Below are 26380 nucleotides of genomic sequence, written 5' to 3'. Positions count from 1 at the left end.
TTGTGTAGAAATAAATATATTTATTATAAAGAATCCGGGACACAATAAATATTTTTGTCTGTGTTGCAGAACCAATACATGTGAACAGGTGGTATGGAAAAAATGAATACCTCCCACACACCTCTGTGTTATTGTATGAAATATTGTGCCGTTTTCATAGGTAGGAAATGTGTAGCATAAATCATGGTTGATCACTACAGACTTTAGCAGAATTGAGCATACAGTTAAACGTGCACAGATATTTACTCAGTGGTTTAATGCTGTTAGCTGATTGGTTGAAGTCCACTACGTAGGTGAGCATTTAAGTGTGTTTATCTATACATCGTAAAATAAATGGTAGCCTGTTGAACACACCCTTCAACAACTTATAATGATCTGAGATTAACAGTCAGTGCCTTTACAGTACTTACTCTCCCCTGTAGTAATGCATTTACCCAGTCATTACTCATTATCTCAGGTTGCATAGCTTCGGTAACCTTGCAAACCACCTCGGGGTGAATATATAATGTACTTATGTAACACATTATCTAGTAAAAATGTCCTAAATACATTTGATTTGGTCATTTAAATACTTGTGCAAGACAGCAATCGATCTTTCTAACACACCCTGTGTGTTGAGGAGGTTTTTCTTCCTTGCTTTCATGAAGTACATTTCTTTCTATTAGTGCTTCTGTCTTTGTTGGGTGAGGATCTAGAAAGCAGAGGTAGACTATAAAAGTATATGATCACAAGACTGATGCAGACACAAGCCATAGCAGCTCCAAATGTGTTGCTTAAAGTGATGTCTGGAGCATTGACCAGCAGCGTTGACCGTCTTAGCATCATGTCAGTTTCAATGGCCTTCATCTGAAAGTGCGTCCCAATAATTCCACACACATGGAACAGCTGATGGCTGTGGCCTGTAGGAGTCAGAAGAGAGCCAATCACATGATTAAAAACAATTCGCTATGAAAGTGTTGAGCAACAGACTGTGACTGCCAAAGGCACTGTCTTGTAAAGTTGCCAGTAATCTTTAACATTATATAAAAGTAGTCCTTATGAGACTGCTAATGCGGTTCAGGTCGGCTTCCAAGAATTCTTGTCACATGCAGTATAATGGTTATAAAAACTGACCATATGAGGGAAACTTATCAGACTGTAGGTTACACAAACATTGGATCAAAGGATTTTGTAAATACTTTTCTACCTCTGTATAGTGCAAAAAAAGCTATTTCAGATTGAAATGAACTCAATTTTTGTAGTGTCAAGTAAAATGTTTTTAGATTTAAGTTTTCTTAAAATTGGTTTCTGTATTTTCCTTTATTAAAATTCATTAAAATGAAAAGTGTTGAAGAGTAACTTTCACATGAGGTTACAATACTGTATATGGTATGGGCCTAATTTAAAGGGACACTTCACTTTTTTTGAAAATATTCTCATTTTCCAGCTCCTATAGAGGTAAACAATTGATTTTTATCGTTTTGGAATCCATTGAGCCGATCTCCGGGCCCGGCACCACCACTCCCAGCATAGCCCAGCATAATCCATTGAATCTGATTAGACCATTTAGCATCACGCTCAAAAATAACCAAAGAGTTTTGATAATTTTCCTATTTAAATGATTACGCAGCAGCCGAAAATAGTCCCCTTAGTATCTTTCAATAGCAGGGGACTATTTTCAGGCGCTGCATAATATCATTGCGCCTCCTGCAGCCATGTTACGGCAGCAAAGTCCTTGTTTATTATGGCAGAATGAGAGTATAGTTCCTAGCCATATCTGCCTAGAAAATCGCAACTTTAAATTTTTTTGTCGGTCTTAGTACACAATGTAACTACAGAAGAGTCAAGTTTAAAGTAGGAAAAATATTGAAACTCTTTGGTTATTTTTTTTGCGTGATGCTAATGGCCTAATCAGATTCAATAGACCACGCCAAGCCACGCCAAAAATGGCAGCGCCAGACCCGGAGATCAGCAATGAGCACATTTTTAAAAAAAAGTGGAGTGTCCCTTTAAATTCTAACACTTATATAATCCAATTAATGACTTAATTTTGAAACTGCAAATCGCACACTCAGCAAAATCTCAAATATTTATTGAATGTATTGACCAGTGGCAGTCGGGGACTTCATTTTTGATGGTACAAGATGCAAACCTCATCAAAACATGTATTTAGCCCGTCATGTCAAAATATAAGTTCGGCACCTCATGTGAACATATGTGCACAATGCATCACGTCAAAACATGTGCCTGCTGCAAACACTTCAATGGAGTTTATGATAAAAGACATGCTCACGTTTGCCAGATATTTAATCTCATGTGTAATCAGAGTTTAGTGTTAAGTTAAGAGTCTTGCGAGTATTTTGTAAATGTGAGTGTCTCTTTTATCATAAACATTTTGACGCGTGCAATAAGCATGTATTTTGACAAAACGCATTATGCACATAGGTTCACATGAGAGGTATGACTTAGTACTTTATGTACCTATGTAGTCGAAGCATCCAGGTGCCAGTCTCTCAGGTAGATGCGTTGCAAACAGAAATCCAGTAAGAAATGCGAACAGTGTATGTTGAACATGAAGGGAGTTTGCCTCATTATCAGTGCACCCCTCGCCAACACACAGAAATAACTAGAAAGAAACAACATAACAATAAATAATAGGTCACAGCAGGATGTGTTGCCTTTTAACTAATTTAAATGATTACTTTAAGTATTTAACTAAAATTTCCACATTTCTAGAATTCAAATTTTTCTTATTTAGTGAAAACGTTTGGATCTGATTAAGCTGCCAGCTAAAATTATTACATATTAATCTAGAAATAAACTATTCTATACAAACAGATTTATAAACAAATAACAGATGATAGACATATAAAATGAATAAGTCAATTCTAATACAATTTCATGTGCTGACACCAAGCTTTACTCATACATCCGGGTTTTCTTTAACAGCAATAATGCAAAAACCTGGACATAGAAACTTACCCTGTAAAAGAGAGGAATGTTGTCAAACAGGTAGGGGTAGGCAAAAGCTAGAATTCGCAGCACCTTACTCAACTTCAGGCTCTGTCTCTCGGAGAATCTGGAAAGTAGTGACACCAGTTTTTGTGTTTATATGTGATAACTTAGTGATACCATTGGTTTCAGTGCTGTTCCAGTGATCTGTAAGGCATTATGCAATTTAGGTAGTAGGCAGGAGTTGATTGTTAGACCGGATTTCAGGTGTGAGGCAGAAAAAGAAGAGCATTTTTTGCTGCATGAAAGAGTTAGACAGCATTAGAGGATTCTGCAAAATTTAGTGTGATTAAAAGGTTACCTTGCATCGATGTCATGGATAAAGTGAAGAAATGGTAAGCCAAGCCTTAGCAAAATAAAGTAAAACAAAAAATTTTAGCAAAAAAGCTCCCAATCAGTTAGTAGCTTTATGGCAATTTATAGCAAGCATCATTATTTCATTAAGCCATGAATGAAACTTCCTCACTCCTCATTTGTTTTAGGAAGCTATTTGCGTAAAGTTATAACATGTTATCATCATCTTTATTATTGTAAATGTGATGATTGTTATAGATGCAATTTCAAAACACTTCATCTGACTGTTCAAAATCTCTGTAGCCAATCATCGAGCATAAGCTTGTTCCAATAATCACATACACCTTTTTTAGTAGGGGAGAGCAGGGTAAGTTGTCACACTGTTCATAACTCCAACACTAGATCTCAAAAATCACTTTGTGTGACAACGACTTCTATAGTCAACTTTTTGTTGACATGTGGTCAAGATCGCTCAAATCTGACATTGGCACAATTTTCTTATTTTCGTAGTTCTGATTTCTCACCTTTGTCTCTAGTGTCTTTGGACAGCTCTTTGGTCTTGGCCATGTTAGTAGTTGGATTCTTACTGATTGTATGGTGTGGACAGGTGTCTTTATCCAGCTAACAACCTCAAACAGGTGCATCTTAGTTAGGATAATAAATGGAGTGGAGGTGGACATTTTAAAGGCAGACTAACAGGTCTTTGAGGGTCAGAATTCTAGCTAATAGACAGATGTTCAAATACTTATTTGCAGCTGTATCATACAAATAAAGAAAATAAAATCATACATTGTGATTTCTGGATTTTTTTAGATTATGTCTCTTGCAGTGGACATGCACCTACGATGACAATTTCAGACCCCTCCATGATTTCTAAGTGGGAGAACTTGCAAAATAGCAGGGTGTTCAAATACTTATTTTCCTCACTGCATGTGCCCAATACTTCCTTTTTTCATTTGGTATGAGATTTATACCATTGTGATGTATGGTGCTCAGTAAATGCTAGATAGTATGAAAAGTGTGACAACTTACCCCGCTCTCCCCTATAGTGTTGTAAAGCTAATGCGCAATATATCATGTAATGGTACTTTACCTTGAGTAACAGGCCGTGCTGGTTGAAAGGATGGTGTTAAATACAGCAATAGGGATGTAGAATTTGTGAAAGGTGCTATTGACCCATGCATCAGGCATAACATATGCAGAGTAGCTGATTGCTGAACCTGTATCAACATGCAATCAGTCATGTAAATGCAAATGAATGGGATGTAAATGATTGGGAATTTAAGTGTGCAAGACTTGATTACAATGATTGAAGTGTGCAAGTATCATAGCACAAAGTCTGTTAGGTTTAAATGTGTATGCTTTGTTTGTTGCTTTAAAATAAGAATGGAATGGAAACTTGAATGCACACATACTGCAAATACCACTCATTACAGGTAGTGTTGAGAAACAGGTAGGTTGACTCTACATTTCTCACCTGCTGCATTTTTAGAGCCACATAAAATATTTTTTATTCGATTCAGAACATATAGTAATGTAGCCTGTATTTGTATTAACTGTCTAAGAATTCAACTGTTAACATCGGACTTTGATTCTTGAACTGTGAACCTTACCAAGACTGTACAGACTTAGAGCCCCATAGTCAAAGAAGTAGCAGATATGTCTGGCGCGAGTAGACATGCTACTGAAGGTATGGGCACAGCTGGAGGCCAGTGGGAACACACAACAGGAAAATAGATAGACCAGCAGAGGCCAGGTATATTCATCATACCACACATTCTCCATCAACAACACAGACATCAGCTTCCATAGAAAATACCTAAAAGAGAAAGGGTGGCACATGTTATGATCTTAAACAAAAATGTTGATACAACAACAATAAATGAAGTTAAAAAATAATTGCATGAATGCATCTGCTGGTGGATCAATTAAACTTAAAGGGGACATTTTGCAAAACTTTTTTTTTTAATGTAAAATAAATCTTTGGTGTACCCAGGGTACATATGTGAAGTTTTAGCTTAAAATACCCCATAGATCATTTATTATAGCATGTTAAAATTGCCACTTTGTAGGTGTGAGCAAAACTGTGCCATTTTTGGGTGTGTCCCTTCAAATGAGCTGATCTCTGCACTAAATGGCAGTGCGGTGGTTGGATAGTGCAGATTAAGGGGAATTATTATCCCCTTCTTACATCACAAGGGGAGACAAATTTCAATGACCTAGTTTTGTACATGCTTGCAGAGAATGGTTTACCAAAACTAAGTTACTGAGTTTTTTCTTTTTCACATTTTTTTTGTACGTTGATAGCAGCACTGGGGACTCTTTATAGCACTTAAACATGGAAAAAGTTAGATTTTTATGATATGTCCCCTTTAAATTAAATTTCGCGGTTAAAGGCACTGAAAAAAATGAAAATTCCTCCATGTTGTTCCGAACCTTTAGAAGTTTCCTTATTGTCGTAAACACAAACAAAGATATTTTGATTAAGCACAACAATACCTATTGACTTCCATAGTAGGAAAAACAAATACTATGGAAGTCAATGGGTACTGTCAACTGTTTGCTTACCATCATTTATCAAAATATCTTAATGTCTTATTAATTTTTTCATCCGCTGGTCATAAAGCTTTTCATTATAATGCTTCTAGTGATTCTAGTCCTTGAGGTCCATCTCATCTTTCCGTAGATTTAAGTTATCTTCATTTCGATATCTTAACAATATGTGTGCATGTTATTTATGTTGGACTGAATAGTGCTGCTTATAATTGTTTTATGTAACTGTTTAACTGACTTTAAGATGGATTTAACCTTCTTTTGTGTCAACCTTTTTTACACTGAATTTCTTGTATTATGGGTTCCAATTGTGTATTGAGACAATTGTGTATTGTGGTAAAGGTGATGTGCTTTTTGTGACAGTTAAAACATGTCAGGGCTATGTTGTGTCTTAGGTTTACGGTATTGGTGTAGGCTGCCTAGTAGCTCAACTGTTTTGAGCAATTGTTTTCTGTTTTTTTATGTCTATGTGTATTTGGACCCTCTTGAAAATGAGATGTTGCATCTCAACGGGCTATCCATAAATAAATAAATTAAATAAATAAAATTGTAGTATATGTTAAAAATTAACATGAAATTATATACATGTATTGTTCATTGTTATCTCACGATTGTATTTACAATAGTCAATGCGTTAAACCTTATTGTAAGTGCTTCCTACATGTTTAAGCTGTCTTGACCTGCTCACAGAGTTTGTTACTATGGACGAATCAAACAAGTGCATAGAAACAAATATAAATACACAAATACACAAACTACCAGGCTTAAATGGTTTAGCCTACTGGTTAAGCTTGTTTCTATGTAGATAAGCGCTGATGCAGATTGTAAAGATTTGAAAGACGTTTTATGAAGCAAATAATTTCACAATTAGAAGTATGAAGTATGTAACCCTAAAAATTTGAAATGAGTTGGCATACTAAATCTAGTCTGATGGATGACTTTTTATTTATTGGAGGCAAGTATAAATAAATATTAATGTAGTGTCAGGTTACAGATACTAGGTTTTCTCCATCCATTGAGATGTGTGTGTATTTAACCATAGTGCGTGATCAGAAGATGTGTTAGCTTTGAGATATGGCATGCATTAAATAGAACGACTGTTGAAATAGCGTTGTTTAAATTGAGCTTTACGTGAAATAAAAATATAAACGTACATCAAACAGAATCGCGAGAGGACTTTAAAAGTTAGGCTCTGCAAATATATGTTGACAAGTTGAAATGCTTGCTGTACAGTGCGAGTTAACACAACGCTTGGCTGAAATGTGTTACATAATGACAGATGTTTAAAATGACTTTTAGTTCCATTAACAGACCTGCAAGAAATTTTCCCTGCAATAAAGAATGACATGAAAAAGCACACAATGCTGCTGGTTTGCCATCAGCTGTCAAAGTCAAAGAGGTTCTCAAACAAAACAGTTATATGAAAAAGAAATCAAAATAAATGCTTACGTAAACAAATTCACACTATTTTCATGTAGACTGACACGAGTGAAACTATTATTTTGTAAAGACTCGTATGAGAATCATGCTGGGAACTCATTAACAGTGATGGTAGACCTTCAGTGATCTGCCAGCCAGGTTTACCCTCCAGGGAGTGGCACACCCACTCTGGGTCAAGTAAGAATCCACTATGGGGCTTCTTTTGCCCATTTAAAGGAGTCTCGGAAAATGAGTTAATCTAACTGTTGTTGGCATGCATGGGACACAGGCTTGTGAGCTCTTCATATACTATTGTTTGTTAAGTATGCACTATCATGTATAGGAAACGAGATCTAACATGAAAAAGGAGATATGCATAAATAAAGAAAGGTTTCACTGTACCATGTTGGTAGAAAATGTGTCCAGACATTGAGGGTTTCATTGGTGAGCTGAAAGAGACTGAGCACACAGTCTGTGGCCGAACTGCGAGGGTGCCGATATCCAGATATGATACTGTCCTCGTGGAACGCCTGCAATGAGATAAGAGATCTTAAAGCACAACACAAAGAGGCAAATGGTTGTCAAAAAGAAAATGTGGCATAGACCATATCTAACTATAGGTAAAATAATAATAATAATAATAATACACGAAAATGACAGTATGTATTTGGGTACACACCTTCAAACTGGTGCACAGGTTGCAAGGGTAAATAAAGAAAATAACAATAACAACATGATAAAATGTACCTACTTTAATATGATTCTACTTAAATAATAATTACATTAAATAATGTGAATGAGTTTAAATCACTTGATATTAATTTGCAGTTGTTTTTGTTATAGGTGTGAACTTACTTTGGGCACCTGGTGGACGTTGAAGACACGAGGTAGTTTAACAAGGCTGAACATATTCCCCAGAATACCCGCCCTGACTGCCCGTCTCAGAAGGTAGATGATAATACATACAAGCACAGCGTGGTAATGCACTTATAAAGACTCTTCCACTCCACCTGATTCAATGACCGGTATGGTCAACCCCGCCCATATCTTCACACCTACAGAAATCAATCTCTAGTATAAACACACCCACACACGTGACACAACACACACACTTGACACACCAGTTAGTTTAGAAATCACAAATACTTGTCTAGCAATGCATTGTTTTAGACAGGAAACATAAACACACACACACACACCTAGAGCATGGTTTCGTATACAATCTACAGGAGATGAGGACAAACACAAACTGAATAAAAAATGTGATATTAAAAACTAGACAGATTGAAAGGTGAAGTGAAGTTGTCTCATTTCCTCATACCTTCTGCACTTGAGGCACTCAACAAGTTAAACAGGTTTTCGTGTTAATCTTGAACTCAAGGTAGCTAAGTCACACATTCCTAAACAAAAAGATTGATGTTTGTGTCATCATATATTTAGGAAATTTAACTTAGGGATTTGGGATCGGAGCTTCTTTTGCTCTCCATAGACACACAGGTCAGGGTGGAGTGCTTTAGCCAGTTTCAGCCATTGCAGGTGAAATGTGTAATGAATAAAGGGTGTGAAAGAACTGAATCACTCACTCTCTATCTTTCTTAAATTCATAAAGGGTGTGAAAGAACTGAATCACTCTTTCTCCCTTTCATAAATTCAAATGAGTTTTTAGCATGACTGCACAGTCACTCTTTTTTTTTGCACTCATACACACGCACAGAATAACAATCTGAAAACATAACAAACAAGAACAGAACTTTGTCACAATCCAATACACACATAAACACAAATGTTGCATTTTTGCTAATTCTAAAAATATCCTTAATATATTTTTATCGTTTTTGCCATTTTACGACCAACCTAAAAAGAATAAATTGTTTAAAAGTACAGCTAATTAAACATACATATGATTATCTCGGGAGCAGTGGCGACCGGTGACTTCTTTTTTCGAGTGCGCTCGATGCGAAGTTCGTCACAGCATGTATGTAGCCCTTCGTGTGTGGTTCCCTTCTTCAAAACACGTGCTCCGCGCATCGAGAGATCCCGTGCGCATAACGTGCTCCGCCAAAACAAGTGCATTCTGCAGATGGGTCCAAAGGGTTTATGATAAGAGACACGCTCGCGTTTGCCAGATACTCGTATAATCTAATGCGTAATCAGAGTTTACTGTTAAGGGAGTGTCGTGCATGTATATTGTGAACGTGAGCGTCTATTTTATCATAAACGGTTTTGACGCGTGTGCAGCAGGCACCCACCTTGACAAAACACGTGATGCACACACAATCCCCCGACACGCAGAACACACACCCTGGAAAAGGGAACCACACACATGACCCTCCAAACACGTATTTTAAATTAGCGCCCCTTGGATGACCAGTCATGAGCCGCCACTGCTCGAAAGCCGGTGCTACCTATAGGCAAATGTAGGCAAGTAGGCAAATGCCTAGGGCCTCAGGCTTGGATGGGGGGCCTCCATAACCGTTAAATCCATGCACGCTAGTCAACCAATAACTACTGAGAGCAATAAATAAAGTTATAAGGTGAGTTCGACTTCATGCAGTGCCGATTTTCAGGCGGATGGCATCAGAGTACAGCGAGAAAGATTGAAGCAGACTCCTCTGTTTGATTTCTCGAATCACCCTCGTGGGACTTTGATGCGCTGCATAAAGTTGAGAAGCTTATAAACTTATATGAAACAACATTCAAAACTCTGCAGCTGACTGACTTCGACACAGAAAGTAGCTATTATGTCCTCTGTTCCCTGCTTGGCAGAACCAGCATGCAAAGACAGTGCAGTACATGATGCAGGTATTTTGAAATGATTGTAATGCATTCTAAAATAAACTTGGCTTTGTTCTGTGTATCAACCTCATTTCAGGACAGAACCAACTTGAGCGTTGTTGACTCTGTTTAGACACTTGCGTGTGCACCAGAAATTTTAAACTGAGTTAACCTTGGTAAAATAGGGTGGACCTCAATTACTTCTCTCAAATTACACCATTTTATATAGTAGATTACGTTATGTTTTTTGAGTCATGGATCAAATCATTTTTGGATCAGCAAAAATTATAAGCATATGAAAATAGACAAGAACAAAGTTACAAATAAAGTAGTATTTAGGAGCAGAAATATAATCAAATGAATAATAACACTTTCTTTAAAAAATCATCTTCGTATAAATTAAATATAAACTTTTTAAAGCTACAGAAGTGATTTTCGCTTGTCTTCTGTTGTTTGTTTAACATAATGACACAAACAGAAGCAGATTTTTTGAGGGTACTGCTACTTTAAGACCGAATAAGCACGGATCCATATACTGACAAACATCTGAACCGTTTGTGCACTTTAGGCCATAACGGACCGTTTTTATGAAAATATTTGCCAAGAATGTGGTATTTCGAGATATTTTAGGTGTATGTGTCCTGTCAAGCGCATAGATTCTGTGTTTGTGTGCTTTCTGAAACACGTGTCACCATGAGACTTGAATGGCAACATTTACAAGGTTTGGAAACACAGGCAAATGATAAACCTTCTACATAAATAGTTATTTACTTCTGAATGCTGCGTACTTTGAGCGATTATTATTAAAGAGATTATCATCAATTATGCATGATTTCTTCTGCTTTTCCACAAAAATATTTTGTCTCTTCTGACTGGGTGGTCCAGCCGTCAATCTGAGTGGGCCAGTGCCACCCTGGCCCTTATGTGGCCTCACCAATGGTGTGCACGTTAGCATTGCATGGGGAGTTAATCAAGTTTGTATTTAAAGTCAAACAGCAAACCAAACTGGAGTAATTAGAGTACCTAAAGTAAACTGTCTGTATATCTTAAGTCATCTACACTTTATTTTAGTTGGTAAATCATGAAAACATGATGCATATTATTAATAGGGAAAAACATATTTGATAACTTAAATGATTTTTACAGGGTAGGAAAAACACTTTCTCACATTATTCTGAAAATTAGAGGGGTGAGGGGGACTCCAATAGAAATTTTGCCTAGGGCCTCAAAATATCTAGAACTGGCCCTTTAATATCTAAACGTGATATTATGAGATTAAATCACGAAGTAATTGCAAATTTATCAAACGTATATGCATGTACAAACGTATGCAACATGCATGTTTTTACGCGTTTGTTAAATAATAAATATATTTTGGAAATAGATTAGAATAGAATTGCTGCCCTCTACCAGGAGGTGGAAAATTATAAGAAATTATACAATTTTTTTTTTAAATATTAAGGGGCTGGTTTTAAAAACAACATACAGTATAGGGGAGGTTTCCCGGAAGGGGCTTCGTCTCAGACTAAAATGCATGTTTGAGTTGCCCTAATTTAAAAACATCTTGCACTGACATAACTTAAGGCTATATCAAATGCCATTGTTTATCTCAAGATGCACACCAGTATTGTTTTGTGTAGCTCTTTAAGGCCCTGTTTCACAGTCAAGGCTTAGCTTAAGCCAGGACTATGCCTTATTTTAATAGATTTTAAGGAGATTTAAATCACTTTTATAAAAATGCTTTAGAAAAACCATTACTGGTTTGCATCTTAAGGTCAAAACAATGACACTAACATATTTTAAGATATGTCAGGGAAAGTTTTTTTAGTTAAGACACCACAATCATTCATTTTAGTCTGGAACTAGCCTAAGCTTTGTCTGTGAAACCGGGCATAAATGTCCTAATATAACTGAGGCCTAGTAATATTATATCCATCCGGGATACTGCCCACGCAGAGATATTAAATACACAAAATTACATTACACACTGGGGCAGTTTCCGGGACAGGGCCTATCCTAGCTCAAGACTAAAATGGTTGTTTAAGCTGCCTTAATTTAAAAACACCTTGTACTGACAAATCTTAACATATATCAGTGCCAATGTTGTGTCTTAAAGAGACGGTTCACCCAAAAATGTAAATTCATTTTCTCACTGTCATGTTGTTACAAGCCTGTATAAATTTATCTGTTCTGATTAAAGAAAAACACAGTTTTTCAATATTTTACTATGTTCTTCCCTTACTTGTACAGTGCATGTCCATTTAGCCTAGAGTATCATTCATTCCTTAGGATCCAAACAGCGATGAATTTAGAAGCCACCAAACACTTCCATGTTTTTCCTATTTAAAGACTGTTACATGAGTAGTTACACAAGTATGGTGGCACAAAGTAAAACATGGCGATTTTCTGAGCGGATAAAAAATGAGAACTATATTGTATGGCGGAAGAGCACTTAGTTTGCAACACTTCGACCTCGTGTGCTGTAAGACCATTTGTTTATACTGTGTTTTTGATGGTTTTAATGCGTGCTGAGGTCAAAGTGCTGAATGCGCTGTACAACGATTAAGTGTAGTTAAAGGATATGCATTGAGAAAAGAGAGGTATGTATTAATTTGTCTAAGTTGAGGGAAGAACATTAAAAACGGTGGTGGTTTCCTTTAACACAAAGGAAAATATTTTTGAGGAATGTGTTTGTGTCCAAACCGCTCATGAGCCCCATTCACTTCCATAGTAGGAAAAAAAGAATACAATGGAAGTGATTATTTGATGTTTGGTTACAAACATTCCTCAAAATATCCTCCTTCATGTTCATCAGATCAAAGAAATGTATACAGGTTTGAAACAACATGAGATCAAGTAAATGATGACATCTCTTTGCACACCAGTATTGTTTTTTGTAAGGTTTGTTTGTGAAAAACAAAACGTTCTAATATAAATCCTGGATTAATCTAAACCCTGTTTGGAAAACCACCACAATATGTTCAACAAAAGACAGAATTTGATAATGTTCCTGATAATGGTGTGGTTATGTAACACCAAAAAATCCAAATGCTACCACATGATGGCAGCATTGTCTTAACTAAAATAATGTTTCGCAAGTAATAAAGTTTTAGAGTAAACTGGATAATTATTACACAATTTATGTTTCAAAGGCCTAAACATGCCTGAAAGCAATAATCAATTTTCATATTTATTTTTTATTTAAATGTCTGCCACAAAATTCTGCATAAGAATGCATCTACATTTTTTCCTTTAGAATGCTTAAATAACACCAGATAAAACTAAAAGTCAGGCACCAATAACAAATTATATTTTATTTTTTAGAAATTATTCCTAATAAAATGCAAATATATATTGCTGAGAAGACAAATTAATATTTTGAAACTTTGTAACAAGTTTGCATTGCATTTGCCCCAATGTACAGCAAGCCACTTTCAGAGCAGCAGACCATTTCATAAGCATCAGTTGTTCATCAACTATAAGCTGCTCTTTTGGTGGAGTAATCTCACTTTGCGTCTCTCTGAATCCCACAGTAAAGGGATTGAAGGAACACAACAGAATGTTTGATATAAGGTGACTAATGCTATTCTGCTGTGTAAATTAACCCAAATCAGAAATTTCCGTTTTAGGGAATTGGGTATAAATTAATGTCTAAAAGGTTTTAAAATTATAAATATAAAAGAGTTACTTTTTTCCCAATTTTCAGACAACCCTGTTTTCTTTGTCACTGCAGCATCTCTGATCATCAGCATCAGGCTCCCTCTGTTTAGTTCAAACAGACTTGCAGCCTCATTAAATGTGTGTGTATCGTCTGGAGGGCAGACATGAAAGAATGTATGTGGGAGTGAGGTGTTGTGTGTGTATGGCCTTGCTGGATGCATAATAACAATGCAGCATTGTTGATGTGAAAGCCAGATGCAGACGGATGCAGAGGGCACAGCCTATTCACCCCACAGACTGGCATAAAATGCCAACGTCAACTCCTGCCCCCCTCCCCTCTCTCAATCTCTGCAGCCAGAGCAGCACTCATATCTCTGCTGGACTCACATCTTTGTTGCTCGGGTCAAATAATAATACCAGAGGTAAAATATCTCAAACATCTGTGGGTGTGCCGGATGAGAAAAGGCTGAACAACCTCATAGTTGAGGTATTAGGTCATAAATGGGAAATGACATCAGAGTGTACAAATCTCGCACAGACACATAAGCCACAGCGCTCACCGTGTCCTCTTACAATGACAAACCAAGTAGACAACTGCGGCATACATCAGGGATGCGAACATGAGTAGAATGTAATGAAGCACTCGAGATTAACCTCGAATTTGACAGCTTGGTAATCGTCAAAATAGTGGGAAGCGCATAGTTCACAAACTGTACTGGTCAGCGCTATTTTTATAATTCATTTTTATTTCATGCATATGTCTTGTAGTGTGCAGTGTCTTCTGTCTTGCACTGTTTGCACACATACACTTTATGTGGCTAGGTTAAAATTTCTTTTTTTCGTCTTCACTTCTGTTTTTATTTATGTAGTCCCACTGTGGGGAAAATCAGGTTTTTATTGTTGTTTATATGTCTGTAGTAGAGTGTTTAAACACAAGCCATATGCAAATTCATCATTCAACACCACTGTTGAGGATTTTTTCATAAAATTGAAGGCAGTCTTAGTCCAGTGGTTTAAAATTGCCTTGTTTTCAACGTCACAAATGTAAAAATCATATCAACACAGTTGGACGCGTGGATCAGTATATATCGTTGCTCACACATGTATGGTAAGTGCTGTAACCAGTTAACATCGGCGTTAAACATTGGTGCTGTAAACGTGCAGTTCAGGTGCGAAAGAGTGGATGCGGGCACTAATTTGCATATTCATATATATGGTCTGAGCGGTGCAATTGAATAGAGGTGGGGACTGATTAGCATATTCATAAATCCGTGTATACTAAATGAGGCAAGTGTGTAAGTTACATTCAAGATGTTTTAAAGCATGAAGGAATTACGGAGACAAGTAAACTTTTATATGCTAATATGTTGCTTAAAGATACAGAGCCCCTAAGGGGACATGGAGCAAAAATTAAACAAAGTTTAGTTTTGTGTGCACACGCGATAGTTTTACGTGTGCACGCAAAACTAAACTTTATTTAATTTTTGCTTTATGTCCCCCTAGGGGCTCCATAATTCTCCATAATTCCTTCATGCTCCAAAACAGCCCGAACCCAACTTTACACCCTGGACCAAAAATAGGGGAAATGGAGCAAAAATTAAATAAAGCTTAAGATCGCGTGCGCGCGTGAAACTATCGCGTTTAGTTTTTGCATACGCACATGAATCTATCGCGTGCGCACATGAAGGTTTCACGTGAGCACATGAAACTAAAAATTAGATTTTCTTACTCCAATGTCACCTTAGGGGCTCGGTACAAACATGAGTTTTAACTCAAGTTTAAAAGAAATTACCAATATTCGCAAATTTGGGTTTTAACCATAGACCTCAAAAAAATTCGTAAGGGTTTTGTAATGTTACGTACACACCAAACGCAGGGCATCGCATTACTCGCTCTAGATTACTCTCGGGATTTAACTTCGTGTCATGCAAATTTTTCACTCGAGTTGAATATCTTCAACTTCGGCGAATAGCACGTGTTTTCGCCGCCCATATTACTTCAATCTGATCGCCCCATGCGAGGATGCGTCTAATCGCGTCTTTGCATTGACTTTGTATGTAATCTACTCGTGCAAATCGTTGAACTCGCGTCTGGTGTGAACCCACAGTAATAGTAAAGACTAAATATTTTGTAATCTTGCTTGTTTAATAATTTTCAGAGTATCTGCAAATTTTTACTGTAAAAAAAGACAAAATCAATAAAAACTATGTTTTTGCAAATAGACCACAAACACACAAATGACAGCTGGCTGAGTTTGGGTAAAACAAGTGATAATTTGATAAGACAGTCATTAAAATACACTCTGTGGGATGGCTTCACCCACAGTTTACCAGCAGCATGAGCTCAGCTAATGCCACCTAAAATAGCAAATAAACTATTGAGAAAAAGACACAACAAAAGATTAAGAATAAAGGGTAAAATACCAGATCAGACCCCGGGATGTAAATAGTAATTAAACTACTATGCATGTATGACCGACATAGGGTGCAGGTATTATAGAGAACAGGGAGGTAGGAGATAAACGTTTTGAAGGGTGAAGTAGTAGTCAACTAGCCTCAGGCAGTAAACAGCACTCTGGTCAATTCTGCTCAGCTAGTGAGGGAGTTGAAGTGACCACATGGGAACAGAAACCGAACAGCAGAACATATTACATGAATCAAAAATGAGCTACGCTTTAAAATTACAGTTAAAAATACACCACAACTACAGGAGACTACTGTTTCATTTATGAACAAAAAAATCCAGAAACTTGTGTATAAAAAGAAATGCCTTTATTAATACAACTTTAAAAAAGCTATTTTAAAGCACAAAGACTTTAATAAACATTTTTCCTGCATAAAAACGATCGCACGTGCACATTGTGCTTCCTTTGCGAAGTCTGTACAACCTCTGGGTGTGCAAGCTGTCGCGATCCAGTTCAACCATTTATTGCATACACATGAAACACATCTTGCATGTCTGTTTATAAGCTATGAATGGAAAGAACACAGTAAAGAAAGAAAGAAAGGAAAAGAAAAGAAAGAAAAGAAGATCAACCTGAACTCTACAGTTTCAATATTTGAAACTGCAGCAGCTTTCAGAGGAAGATTTTGCACATTGTCCAGAGCACAAATATTATAAAAAAAGAGAATAAATTAACTAAAATAAACTATTGTTGTGCTTTATACATTTATTCTGAGGAGTTCACACAAATGCAAACAAAACGTTTTATTGAACCAATTTCAAAAGGAGGCTGATTCGAAAAAGATTCAAAGAACAAATATCTTGTTCCAAATCTCTTTTTCCTTTTGAAACACACAGCGCTGAGCACTACATCATGAGTTGCACACATTCCCATAAACAGCGATGATTAATAATATTTTCCCTGTTCCATTTGCTACACACTCCACATTATAGAAATCTACACTGACAAAAATAGTATCAAAAAGGCATTTCCTCAGAGGAGGAAGGCATAATATGTACCACTCCTAAAACATTCCTCCTTTTTTCCAAACTAAAAAAATGACCTCTAAATGCTCTATGCTCTTCATTACACAACAACCAAGAACGAAAGTCTCAAATAAAACAACTTAAACTTGAAAGACTTTGGTATAAACAAAACGTATAGGCTCTCTGTAGTAACGCCAGTCTACATTTTAATATTTTATTCGCCCACGAAGTGACAAATATGAGATGTGCATAGTATTATTTCTGATATCCATGACTAGCGACCTGATTTTCATGGGGAAAATAAATGAGTTTTCAACTGAAAAAGGGTTAACACAGTTACAGCACAGCCTTTAGATAGAGTCAAACAAGCATCAACAAACCAGCAGCTTTGATGTCAAACCTTTATAAATGTCATATTTTCCTGCAGAGAATCTAAATCCCATAAAAAATCCTAATGTTAAAACATCTGTTCGAGATGATTCCAAGCAGCAGGTTGCCAGATAATGGAATCTCGGCTACTATGTTCAGGTAAGATAAACAGAATTCAGACACGTGGAGTTTTTCTGCTGCATGAGGTCAAGCGACTAATCCCTCTGAAACATCAGGACAACATTAGCAAAACCTTTTCAAGCTAAAAAAAATCTTACGGTCTCCACGCTCTGAAGCTTGGCCAGTGAGGAGTTTAAATTATTTTATTGACGTAGGAAGAGTGAGAGTAATATCCCCATTCTTTTGCTCTATATATTTTGGTGTTTGACATTAACCAAACAAGATTGAGTTAAAAAATATGCTCAAAATACCGTCACCGAAAATAGATATAGCTACAATAACACTGGATTCAGCAAACAAAATTATTCATATTAAGGTATGAAATGAAATACTGAATAAATGTCAGAACTGAACTGATCATTCCTCACAAGTATTTTTATAAAGGCATCCTCACCACACACACATGCATGCCACAGAAGTAAAGTGCATGACCAGTCTACATGAAACTTACTTCAACTGAGGTTTCAGATATTCACTAAACGGATAAACACCATGGCCTACACCACTGTACTGAGCTCTTTAAAATTCTGATAAAGCTACTGACGTGATGTACTCAAAGCTTTAAGTAAAATGTCAGAGTCTACATCTTAATAACTTAAGATATCTGCACCTTCAACCAGCTTTCTAAAGCTTCGAATACATAATAGGCAGGACTGTATTATTGACAGCCTTAAAGGGACATTCCACTTTTTTTGAAAATATGCTCATTTTCCAGCTCTCCCAGAGCCAAACACCGGACTCCCACCGCCCTGAAATCCACCCAGCCGATCTCCGGGTCCGGCACCACCACCTCCAGCAAAGCTCAGCACAATCCACCGAATCCGATTAGATCACCAGCTTAGCGCTAAAAATAACCAAAGAGTTTCGATATTTTTCCCACCCAAAACTTGACTCTTCTGTAGTTACACTGTGCACTAGAACGAAGGAAAATTAAAAGTTGTGATTTTCTAGGCAGATATGGTTAGGAACTATACTCTCATTCTGGCGTAATAATCAAGGACTTTGCTGATATAACACGGCCGCAGCAGGCGCAGCGACACCACGCACTGCCCGAAAATAGTCCCCTTGGTTACTTTCAATGGCAGCGGACTATTTACGGGGGTAGTGGGCAACATCACAACGCCTGCCTCAGCCATGCCACATCAGCAAAGTCCTTGATTTTCTGTAGGTCTTAGTACACGATGTAGCTACAGAAGAGCGAAGCTCCAAATAGGAAAAACATCGAAACTCCTTAGTTCCTTTTTTTGCTAATGGTCTAATCAGATTCAATGGACTGCGCCAAGCCACGCCAAAAGTGGTAGCACCAGACCCGAAGACCAGCCGAATAGATTCCAAAACGGCGAGAATCAAATGTTCAACTCCAGGGGAGCTGAAAAATGAGCATACCCTCAAAAAAAGTGGAATGTCCATTTAATGATTGTGGTGAGGGTTAAAGAGTATGATGCATCATGAAGTGTGGGTTGAACATGAGGTGTTGTGTGTCTATCCAACATCAATCCGAAAAAGTAAACTATAACTGCTCTCTGAAACAAGCAATGCTACACTCGTGGACATCTTCAACATTTCCCCTGTAGCTTATATGCCTTAGTATTCTAGTCATGGGTTATAAACTTATATCTTATCAAACATCTATTACAGCTTAAGTTGATTTCTCTACAGTCCTTTTTAACTGTTTATTTTAAAAGATTTTGCCTGTCTGGTGACCCATTCATTTCTGAGCGTTATTTTGGAAGAAGATTCTGAAAGCCGCTTTGCACTCATCTCGTCTCGACTGAAGTGTGCCCAGATGTGGCAAATCTCAGGCAGACACATTCTCACTCAGACCTGCAGATCTGAAGCTTTGAATATTAAAATACCAAAGCCCTCCCCTCCTCAACAAGACACATGCTGCAAGCAGCTGCGTTCGTTTCTAATTAAAACCTCAGCACACACACACAAGAAGCACTGCAATTACTGTCTCAAACAGAAAATCAGAGGGCTACCAGAGTGTTCAGTCCTTTTTCCCCTGCAACAAACTGCAGCAGACCATGGCTAGAAGTCTTACACTTGGCCTCCTCTGGTCCTTACGGTGGCAGTCAGGAAGAGGATTTGAAAGAGATTTAATAGGCCCCCTGTGCTCCATTTCAGTTGTGCTTGGCCCTCCCTCCTTTCAGGTAGCTTTTCCAGCGCTTGATGAAGTCCCTGAAGATGGGCGAGTTGTCAACAGAACCTAGCAGCTGGAGCTGGTTGATGTGCGTTGTATGGTAGTCCCAGCGTGCCAGGTTGGGCGCGGTGCCCAGCATAAAGTGGCGCAGATCGTAGATGGTGCCCGACCCTGTATCGTACAGGGGCAGCATAACCTTGAGGGACTCCATCCCCTTGCTGAACAGCTGGCCTGCTTCCCTACCAAGATTCTCACCCGCTGTTTGTGCCAGGTCATACAGGCCTACGAGGGAATAGATAAACCCATTCAGGACGAAGGAGCTAGGGATTGTGGGATACTCTTCATACCAGTCGTATTTATTCATGAACACAGCTTTGACCCCGTGCTGCTCCGAGGGCAGTTTGAAAGGTCCAGTGGCACGCAAGGCGGACTTTAGGTAAGTGTCGTCTTTTGTGAACAGGTAGGCACGCACCAACGTAGACATCGCCTGCCCTTGTGCCATAGCAGAATACCAACCGGGCTCTAGAGAGCGAAAACCCTCCCCGAGTTTACGAGTTACCATGATCGGCCAACCACCGCGCTCGTCCTGGTTGCGCACCAGCCAATCGCTGGCGGCGAAAAACGCCGCCATGTGTGAAGTGGTGGAGATTGTGATATTGTCTATTGTGCCGTGGCCGTGAAGAACTACCTTCACGACACGCCGAGGCATAGTCTTGGTGGCTTTGACCGCTTTGGTGTTGGACAGGCCGATGCCTTTGCGGAGGTCAGTGAGGAGGTCACGCGTGACTGTGGTCCATGCAGTCCGAGGGCCAATTCCATAGGTGATGTCACGGTCCTTCAATGAAATGAGTTGCGTGGTACTTACGTAGTGGATAACAAATGGAGGCCCTTTCTCGGTGGTCTCCAAGACAACGGAGATGCTACCATTGGACGTAAACTTCAAATCGAAAGAGATGATGAAATCTTTCGTGTTGCCAAGGGGAAGCGAGATGCCCTCCGAGTTATCTAGGACAGATAAGAGAGATGAAAGAACAGAAAATGTTACAGCAGATAGGTTCCTCCCCTGATATTTTAAAATAACAAATACATATATGCCTAAACACAGGCACACATAGTAATCATTAGTGCCTGTTAGTAGTGACATTTTAAAAAAGCAAGGTTTTATGTGTCACTCTCTCGGGGTTAATTAAACTGTCAAGTTAAAGCCAGAAAGGCAGCCTGGCTCCAACCATGATAACAACTTAAAAATAATGCATCTCACATTAGACAATGTGTTAAACTAATTTCTCCTCTGGAAAACACTGCAGTGGAACTCAGAGTGGGTAGATCAGAGATTTTCAACTCTCAATCAAAGCACTTTATTCCTCTTTTAAACAAAATGCAAATTCAACACTTCCACCTAAATTCATCTCTCATTGTCAGCGTCAAACCACTCCACGCTTCATGTTTACTTCTGACAAGCTTATGCAGAACAAAAAGAATACCTGCGCATACCTCCTATACTAAGAGGAAAAGTAAAGATAAGAGTGAGCAAGAAAAAAATCATGGGAGAAGAAGTAATATCAACAGCATTAAAGCATGAGAGAAATAGGGCAGGGGATGTATATGGGACGAAAGCATATAAGGGAAAGACAAGAAAGAGAGCGCTCAAGCCCCAATACTTTTTAATGCACTCATAAATCCATAAATCCAATGCAGAGACTAAGTGGATTTGTACAGTCCAGCTCCGATTACCCCATATCAATAGCAGAGATTGTGGAGGACAGAGAGTAGATGAGGGAGGCAGTGTCCTGCTGGAGCCTTGGACCCACTGTGTCTTAGCTGGCCTCGCTTTGATCAATGCTCGGGGTGATGACACCAATTACTGCCTGCCAGCTCGATAGACATAGCTAATTGTAATGGCTATTGATTAGCTCTATGCTTCAAAGCAGCAGGGCGTGTCTGAAACCTTAAAAATGCAAGATCATATCATTTAAGAGGCTGATGAAGAAATGCACCAAGATATGCTATAAATCCAACATTCACATAACATGTCTACGGAGATGTCTCCATCTGGCTAATTTTTGATAGCGGCACAGATGTTTCCCCCAGATACCCCACAATTCAGCAGTGTATGCAATTTTACTACCATAAGTCATTGGAATACAAGGAACTGCAGCAAATGAATGCAATATGATGAGATGAAAGTGATGAAAACATTCAAGAGAAATAAAACAGCATGAAAACAATAAACAAAAGATAGAAGTAGTAATACTAAAATAAAAATGAGTGATGGAAACATCAAGGCACATAGCTCAAAATCTGCAGTACCTGTAGCGCTGAACTGTCGAACGAATGTGGTTCTGGTCTTGTCATAGACTCTGGTGAGAGAGCAACCCTTAGGGATGCTCCATGCGCTAGATCTGCTGTCTCTCTCCTCCGCCGTGTCGTACACCTCCACATGGGGCGAACGCTCTGTCAGGTTTTTGCTGTAATGACTCAGGCCATACTGAGCTATTTGAATAGCATAGAAATATCCTTGAGGGCCCCACTGGGTGGATAAAGGTACTCCTGCAGAAAAGGGATGAAAAGAAGAAGGGGTGTGACATCAGGAGAGATAAATTGGTCAACTTTTCACAGAATGGGTGTAAAAATAACAATTGGCAAAGGAGAAATTGCCATACGATACATCAAGAAACTTTGCAAACTGTGTCTTGCCTAATGAAGAAGCTGTAGACTATGAAATCAAAAGACAAGACAAAATCGGAAACCAATATGCAAAGGCAAAGTTGCGTTGTGGCACTTTGCAATGGTAAAATCAAAATCTCTTAACCCCTTTAAAAAAGCTTTTAAAAAAATTTTTGTTTGTTTTTACCAACAAGTAATATAGCATTAGCAAACAGAATGCATTGGTCTTGCACGGTTTCATGACATACTTTATCAGTTTCCATCAATTACTTTTACCACATTAAGATTTGGGTTACTCTATACCACCATTCTGGCCAGCCCTATAGCATTACCGTGAAATAAAATATCAAGTTAATGAACTGTAAAATAAAAAATCGTCATGTGGCGATTACACAAAACTACAAATATAACTGTGAACTCATGCAAAATGGATGGATACTAAGGGTGTCGATCGAAATTAAGTCACACCTCGAACTTCAAATAAAAAAATGGAAGCGTTGATGCTGCCACGCCCTCTTGTCAAGTCCGGTCGGCTTGCCAAGCTGGAAAAAATGGCTTCGCTAGCTACAACCAGTCAAAAGATAGCATGGCAGATGCAGGAGACACCATGCGAGCTGCTCTTTACATGGGAAACAAAAAACAGCAAGCGCCTCCCACCTTCAGCTAAACTCAATCAGAGCACGCGTGCGTGCACAGTAAAGCGGCGTCTGTGACAGGACCGGTCGTTTCTCTGAACTGAGATCTGTTTAAGTTTCACAACAACTTATTTCAGTTGCTTAAGAGTTATGAAAACAGCATTTAAACATGACTTATTGGGGTATAGTCTCACAATCTCGTCTTATGGTAATAAAAGCGTGTTTTTAAGGTGCAAAGTACTGACAGGAATGTTCATCTGACAGGAAGTTTCATTTTATCAGGTATGTGCGTGTACCATATTTTTTCCACTGGCAGCACGACTAACATGGCAGGGCATTTCAGGGTTCAAGGTCAGATATTATATTTCATAAAAGTCTAGTTAAAAATGGCATAGCATTTTTTGTGCTTTCAAAAAAAAAATTGAAAATTGAGAAACGAATCGAATCGTGACACTACAATCGAAAATGTAATCATATCGAGGATTTGAAGAATCGTGACACCCCTAATGGATACATTTTGTGCACCAATGAAAGAACATTTTCAGATGAAGGTGCAATAACAGGTAATAATAATAACAAAAATAAAATGCTGCTGAAATAACTTTTAATTTTTTCTTTTTTTTAAAGTTGGAAATGCAAATTTGCTCTTAAATTATATTAACATTTACTTAAAATCTCAGGGGATACTTCAGGTAATTAATTTAGTTCAAGGGGGTTCGGCTAACAAAAACTAGAGTTGTTCCGATTCCGATACCAGTATCGGAAATGCGGCCGATACCACAAAAAATTCTGGCATCGGAATCGGCGAGTACTTGAACCCATGTACCGATCCGATACCATTTTCTTACTAAACCTAGTCATGCCCGTTATAGCTAACGCTGCAAAGCGAAACTCATTTCTTCTTCGCTGCTCTGAATGCAAACACCAGGAAGTTACCTCATGCGTGACGCAACCACTGTTTACTTAGAGCGGCAAAGAAATGAAAGCATGCAGCCGTATGTCCGCTGTTTGTTAGTATTTCAGACTAATAAAACAAAACATCGACATGTCTCAATGGAATCCGCGGCCGCAGATTTTGGAGGAGTACTCAACGGAGTTAATGCCCGTGATTGACAAGCACACATACCCCGCGCTTGAGCGCGTTTGTGAGTGACCAGTACTGTCATTGACAACAAGTAAACATACATAGCCTCGCGCGTTTGTGAGCAGCATTGATAAGTACATAAACCCTGCATGTGCTGTTTGCTGTGATTGTTTTTAATGATAAAAGCATGAACCGTTTGATATTTGAGATGAAATAAAACTTACCACTGAGTTTTAACGCAGATCTTACTTGTCTCTGTCGTCTATGTGACGCACAGTCAGCACAGCACATCCATAATTTCAAATCCGTTTACAAGACGAATGCTCTTGTTATGTTTAATATAAAGTTTACATTGCGTTGTAAAAATGATGAAATTATCTTCATACGTGCTTAATTCATAATGAGAACGTTTACAGAAGCTTTTTTATTCTGCTATAATATATATTAACAATAATATATGTCCTTTTATATAGGCTACAAACTATAATTCTATCTTGACATGCACATTATCTGGTTCATGTTGGTCCAGTTTAATTCAGAGGACTCATTTGTTTGGTGTATTCATTTTAATTGTAAGCCTTTAAAAAGTAATTATTTTAGATGCAATTTTGTAATATTTAATAGCTTAAATTCTCTAATTTCTTCTAAAAACATTTAAAATCATCCCACAGAATTCCACAGATTTTTCAAATTATTCTAAAACTAAAATACCCTTTCAGTGTACAGTGTTAGATTTGTGGCTCGTTTTCTCTTAGGAAAAATAAATATTACTGTCAAATGTCTTTCAGATAATAAAAATACCCTAGTTCACTGTATGTATTTGTTCATATTTTATACAGGAATAAGTCTGAAGCACACCATAAAACCGTTATATCCATTCATACAGGACTAGTAGTATGTATAGCTGTATATTTTACAGATATACACCCAGGTATCGGATCGGTACTCTGTATCGGCCGATACCCTGAGCCCAGGTATCGGAATCGGTATCGGGAAGAGAAAAATGGTATCGGAACATCTCTAACAAAAACCCTGCTGTAACTTTTAAAACTTATTTAAAATTGTTTAACTTATTTTGATGACTTATGTAAAAGTATTAAATAGAAATGTAATGGTAATTTTAAGCGACTTGAAAAACCAACTGGATTGCACTAAAGTAACTGTAATTAGTAAAATAATAAATGATCTTAATGAATGAAAAATAATAAATCATTTAGGGATGTTCATTTTGTTTTGTTAACCATTTACTGACGTGACTGCAGATATTTCATCACTTTTCTATTCTTAATTTGTTAATGGCCTGTAAATGACGCAAAATATTGCTTCCCTGAGAGTCTGGTAAAGTAATCATTTGTGTGAGAAATCATTTGTACTGCATGTGTGTCCATGCTTGAGTATAGTTTGAAAGCTGCACGGTCAAAGACTCACAGATGGGTCTGTACAGACCTTTCCTGATCATCTCTGTCCTAGACAAGTTTAATAAAATTAACTGAAATGAACTTCCCTAGAATAATTATAACGAATGAAAAATAATGACCTTAATAGGACTGTGCAAACAATATCGATACAGCCAACTATCATGATAATTTTTCCACGATAGTGTATTGATATTTCAATCTCTACTATCGATATTTTAAAAAAACATCAAATCATTCTGTGTGCGTCAAACGACCTACTCCGCCACTGCTGTAGTTGTCGCTGTCCAGTTGTCTGTCATATACGGCCATTCGGCCAATGTCTCAAAAGTCAGCGGGAGTGAGAAAATGGCAAAAAATTTAAAAACACCTGCAGCTTTCAAAGCCGACGTGTGGAAACACCTTGACCTTAAAAAAAGGTTTTTTTTAATTCAGCTCTTTTTGTAACATTTTTGATAAAAAAGAAAATGTATTGCAATGTATCACCACATGCAATGTATATTACCGTACCGTGATATGTTGTTTCATGAACCATGTATCGCGACATGTATCGTATCGTGAGGCCGTTGCCAATACCCAGCCCACATAAATAATGAAAAAAAAAAACACACTTAATGTCAAGCTGTTCATAATTCAAACAACTACTAACAAAAGACCACCACTTTGAAAGAAAAATGATGGCTTTTCCACAACTGCACTTTCTGGTTTAAAAATGCACTTCGAGAGCTGCTAACCACGTACCCTGAGAACTCGCTAACAAGATGCA

The 26380-nt window shown here is 37.9% G+C and overlaps 2 protein-coding genes across 4 annotated transcripts in view; both read right to left on the bottom strand.

Annotated features, from left to right (window-relative positions):
• Window positions 1-9128, bottom strand: paqr5b (progestin and adipoQ receptor family member Vb). Of its 2 annotated transcripts, XM_055204077.2 has the most exons (8): window positions 8113-9128; window positions 7660-7787; window positions 4899-5104; window positions 4379-4505; window positions 3293-3337; window positions 2962-3058; window positions 2461-2605; window positions 1-899 (listed from the first exon to the last, which is right to left on the bottom strand). In XM_055204077.2, the coding sequence occupies exons 1-8, from the start codon at window positions 8164-8166 to the stop codon at window positions 640-642; spliced, it is 1062 nt and encodes a 353-aa protein (XP_055060052.1). In that variant the 5' UTR covers window positions 8167-9128; the 3' UTR covers window positions 1-639. The 2 variants fall into 2 exon arrangements, with proteins under 2 accessions (XP_055060052.1, XP_055060061.1); XM_055204086.2 differs by lacking the exon at window positions 3293-3337 and having other exon boundaries at window positions 8113-9123.
• A 7313-nt stretch (window positions 9129-16441) lies between these two features.
• The window catches only part of glceb (glucuronic acid epimerase b), a 63870-nt gene continuing 53931 nt past the window's right edge, over window positions 16442-26380 (bottom strand). For both annotated transcript variants that reach the window (XM_055203973.2, XM_055203982.2), the window contains 2 exons: window positions 22124-22363; window positions 16442-20818 (listed from right to left, as the gene is read on the bottom strand). In XM_055203973.2, coding sequence (XP_055059948.2) covers window positions 19794-20818; window positions 22124-22363 — 1265 coding nt within the window. In that variant the 3' untranslated portion in view covers window positions 16442-19793. The remainder of the gene's footprint in view (window positions 20819-22123; window positions 22364-26380) is intronic.

The sequence above is a fragment of the Misgurnus anguillicaudatus genome, chromosome 21, assembly GCF_027580225.2.
Source record: "Misgurnus anguillicaudatus chromosome 21, ASM2758022v2, whole genome shotgun sequence".
Lineage (NCBI taxonomy): Eukaryota > Metazoa > Chordata > Actinopteri > Cypriniformes > Cobitidae > Misgurnus > Misgurnus anguillicaudatus.
The sequence above is the reverse complement of the archived record's forward strand: the minus strand, read 5'-3'. Positions and strand labels throughout refer to the sequence as shown.

What these genes read in the sequence shown, in the direction of transcription:
- paqr5b (XM_055204077.2), bottom strand. Translation starts at nt 8,166, where the DNA reads ATGTTCAGCCTTGTTAAACTACCTCGTGTCTTCAACGTCCACCAGGTG. An exon ending in TCTAAGTCTGTACAGTCTTG is followed by an intron (nt 4,506 to 4,898) that starts GTAAGGTTCACA and finishes ATGTTGATACAG; the next exon opens with GTTCAGCAATCAGCTACTCT. An exon ending in AGCACGGCCTGTTACTCAAG is followed by an intron (nt 3,338 to 4,378) that starts GTAAAGTACCAT and finishes TATTTTGCTAAG; the next exon opens with GCTTGGCTTACCATTTCTTC.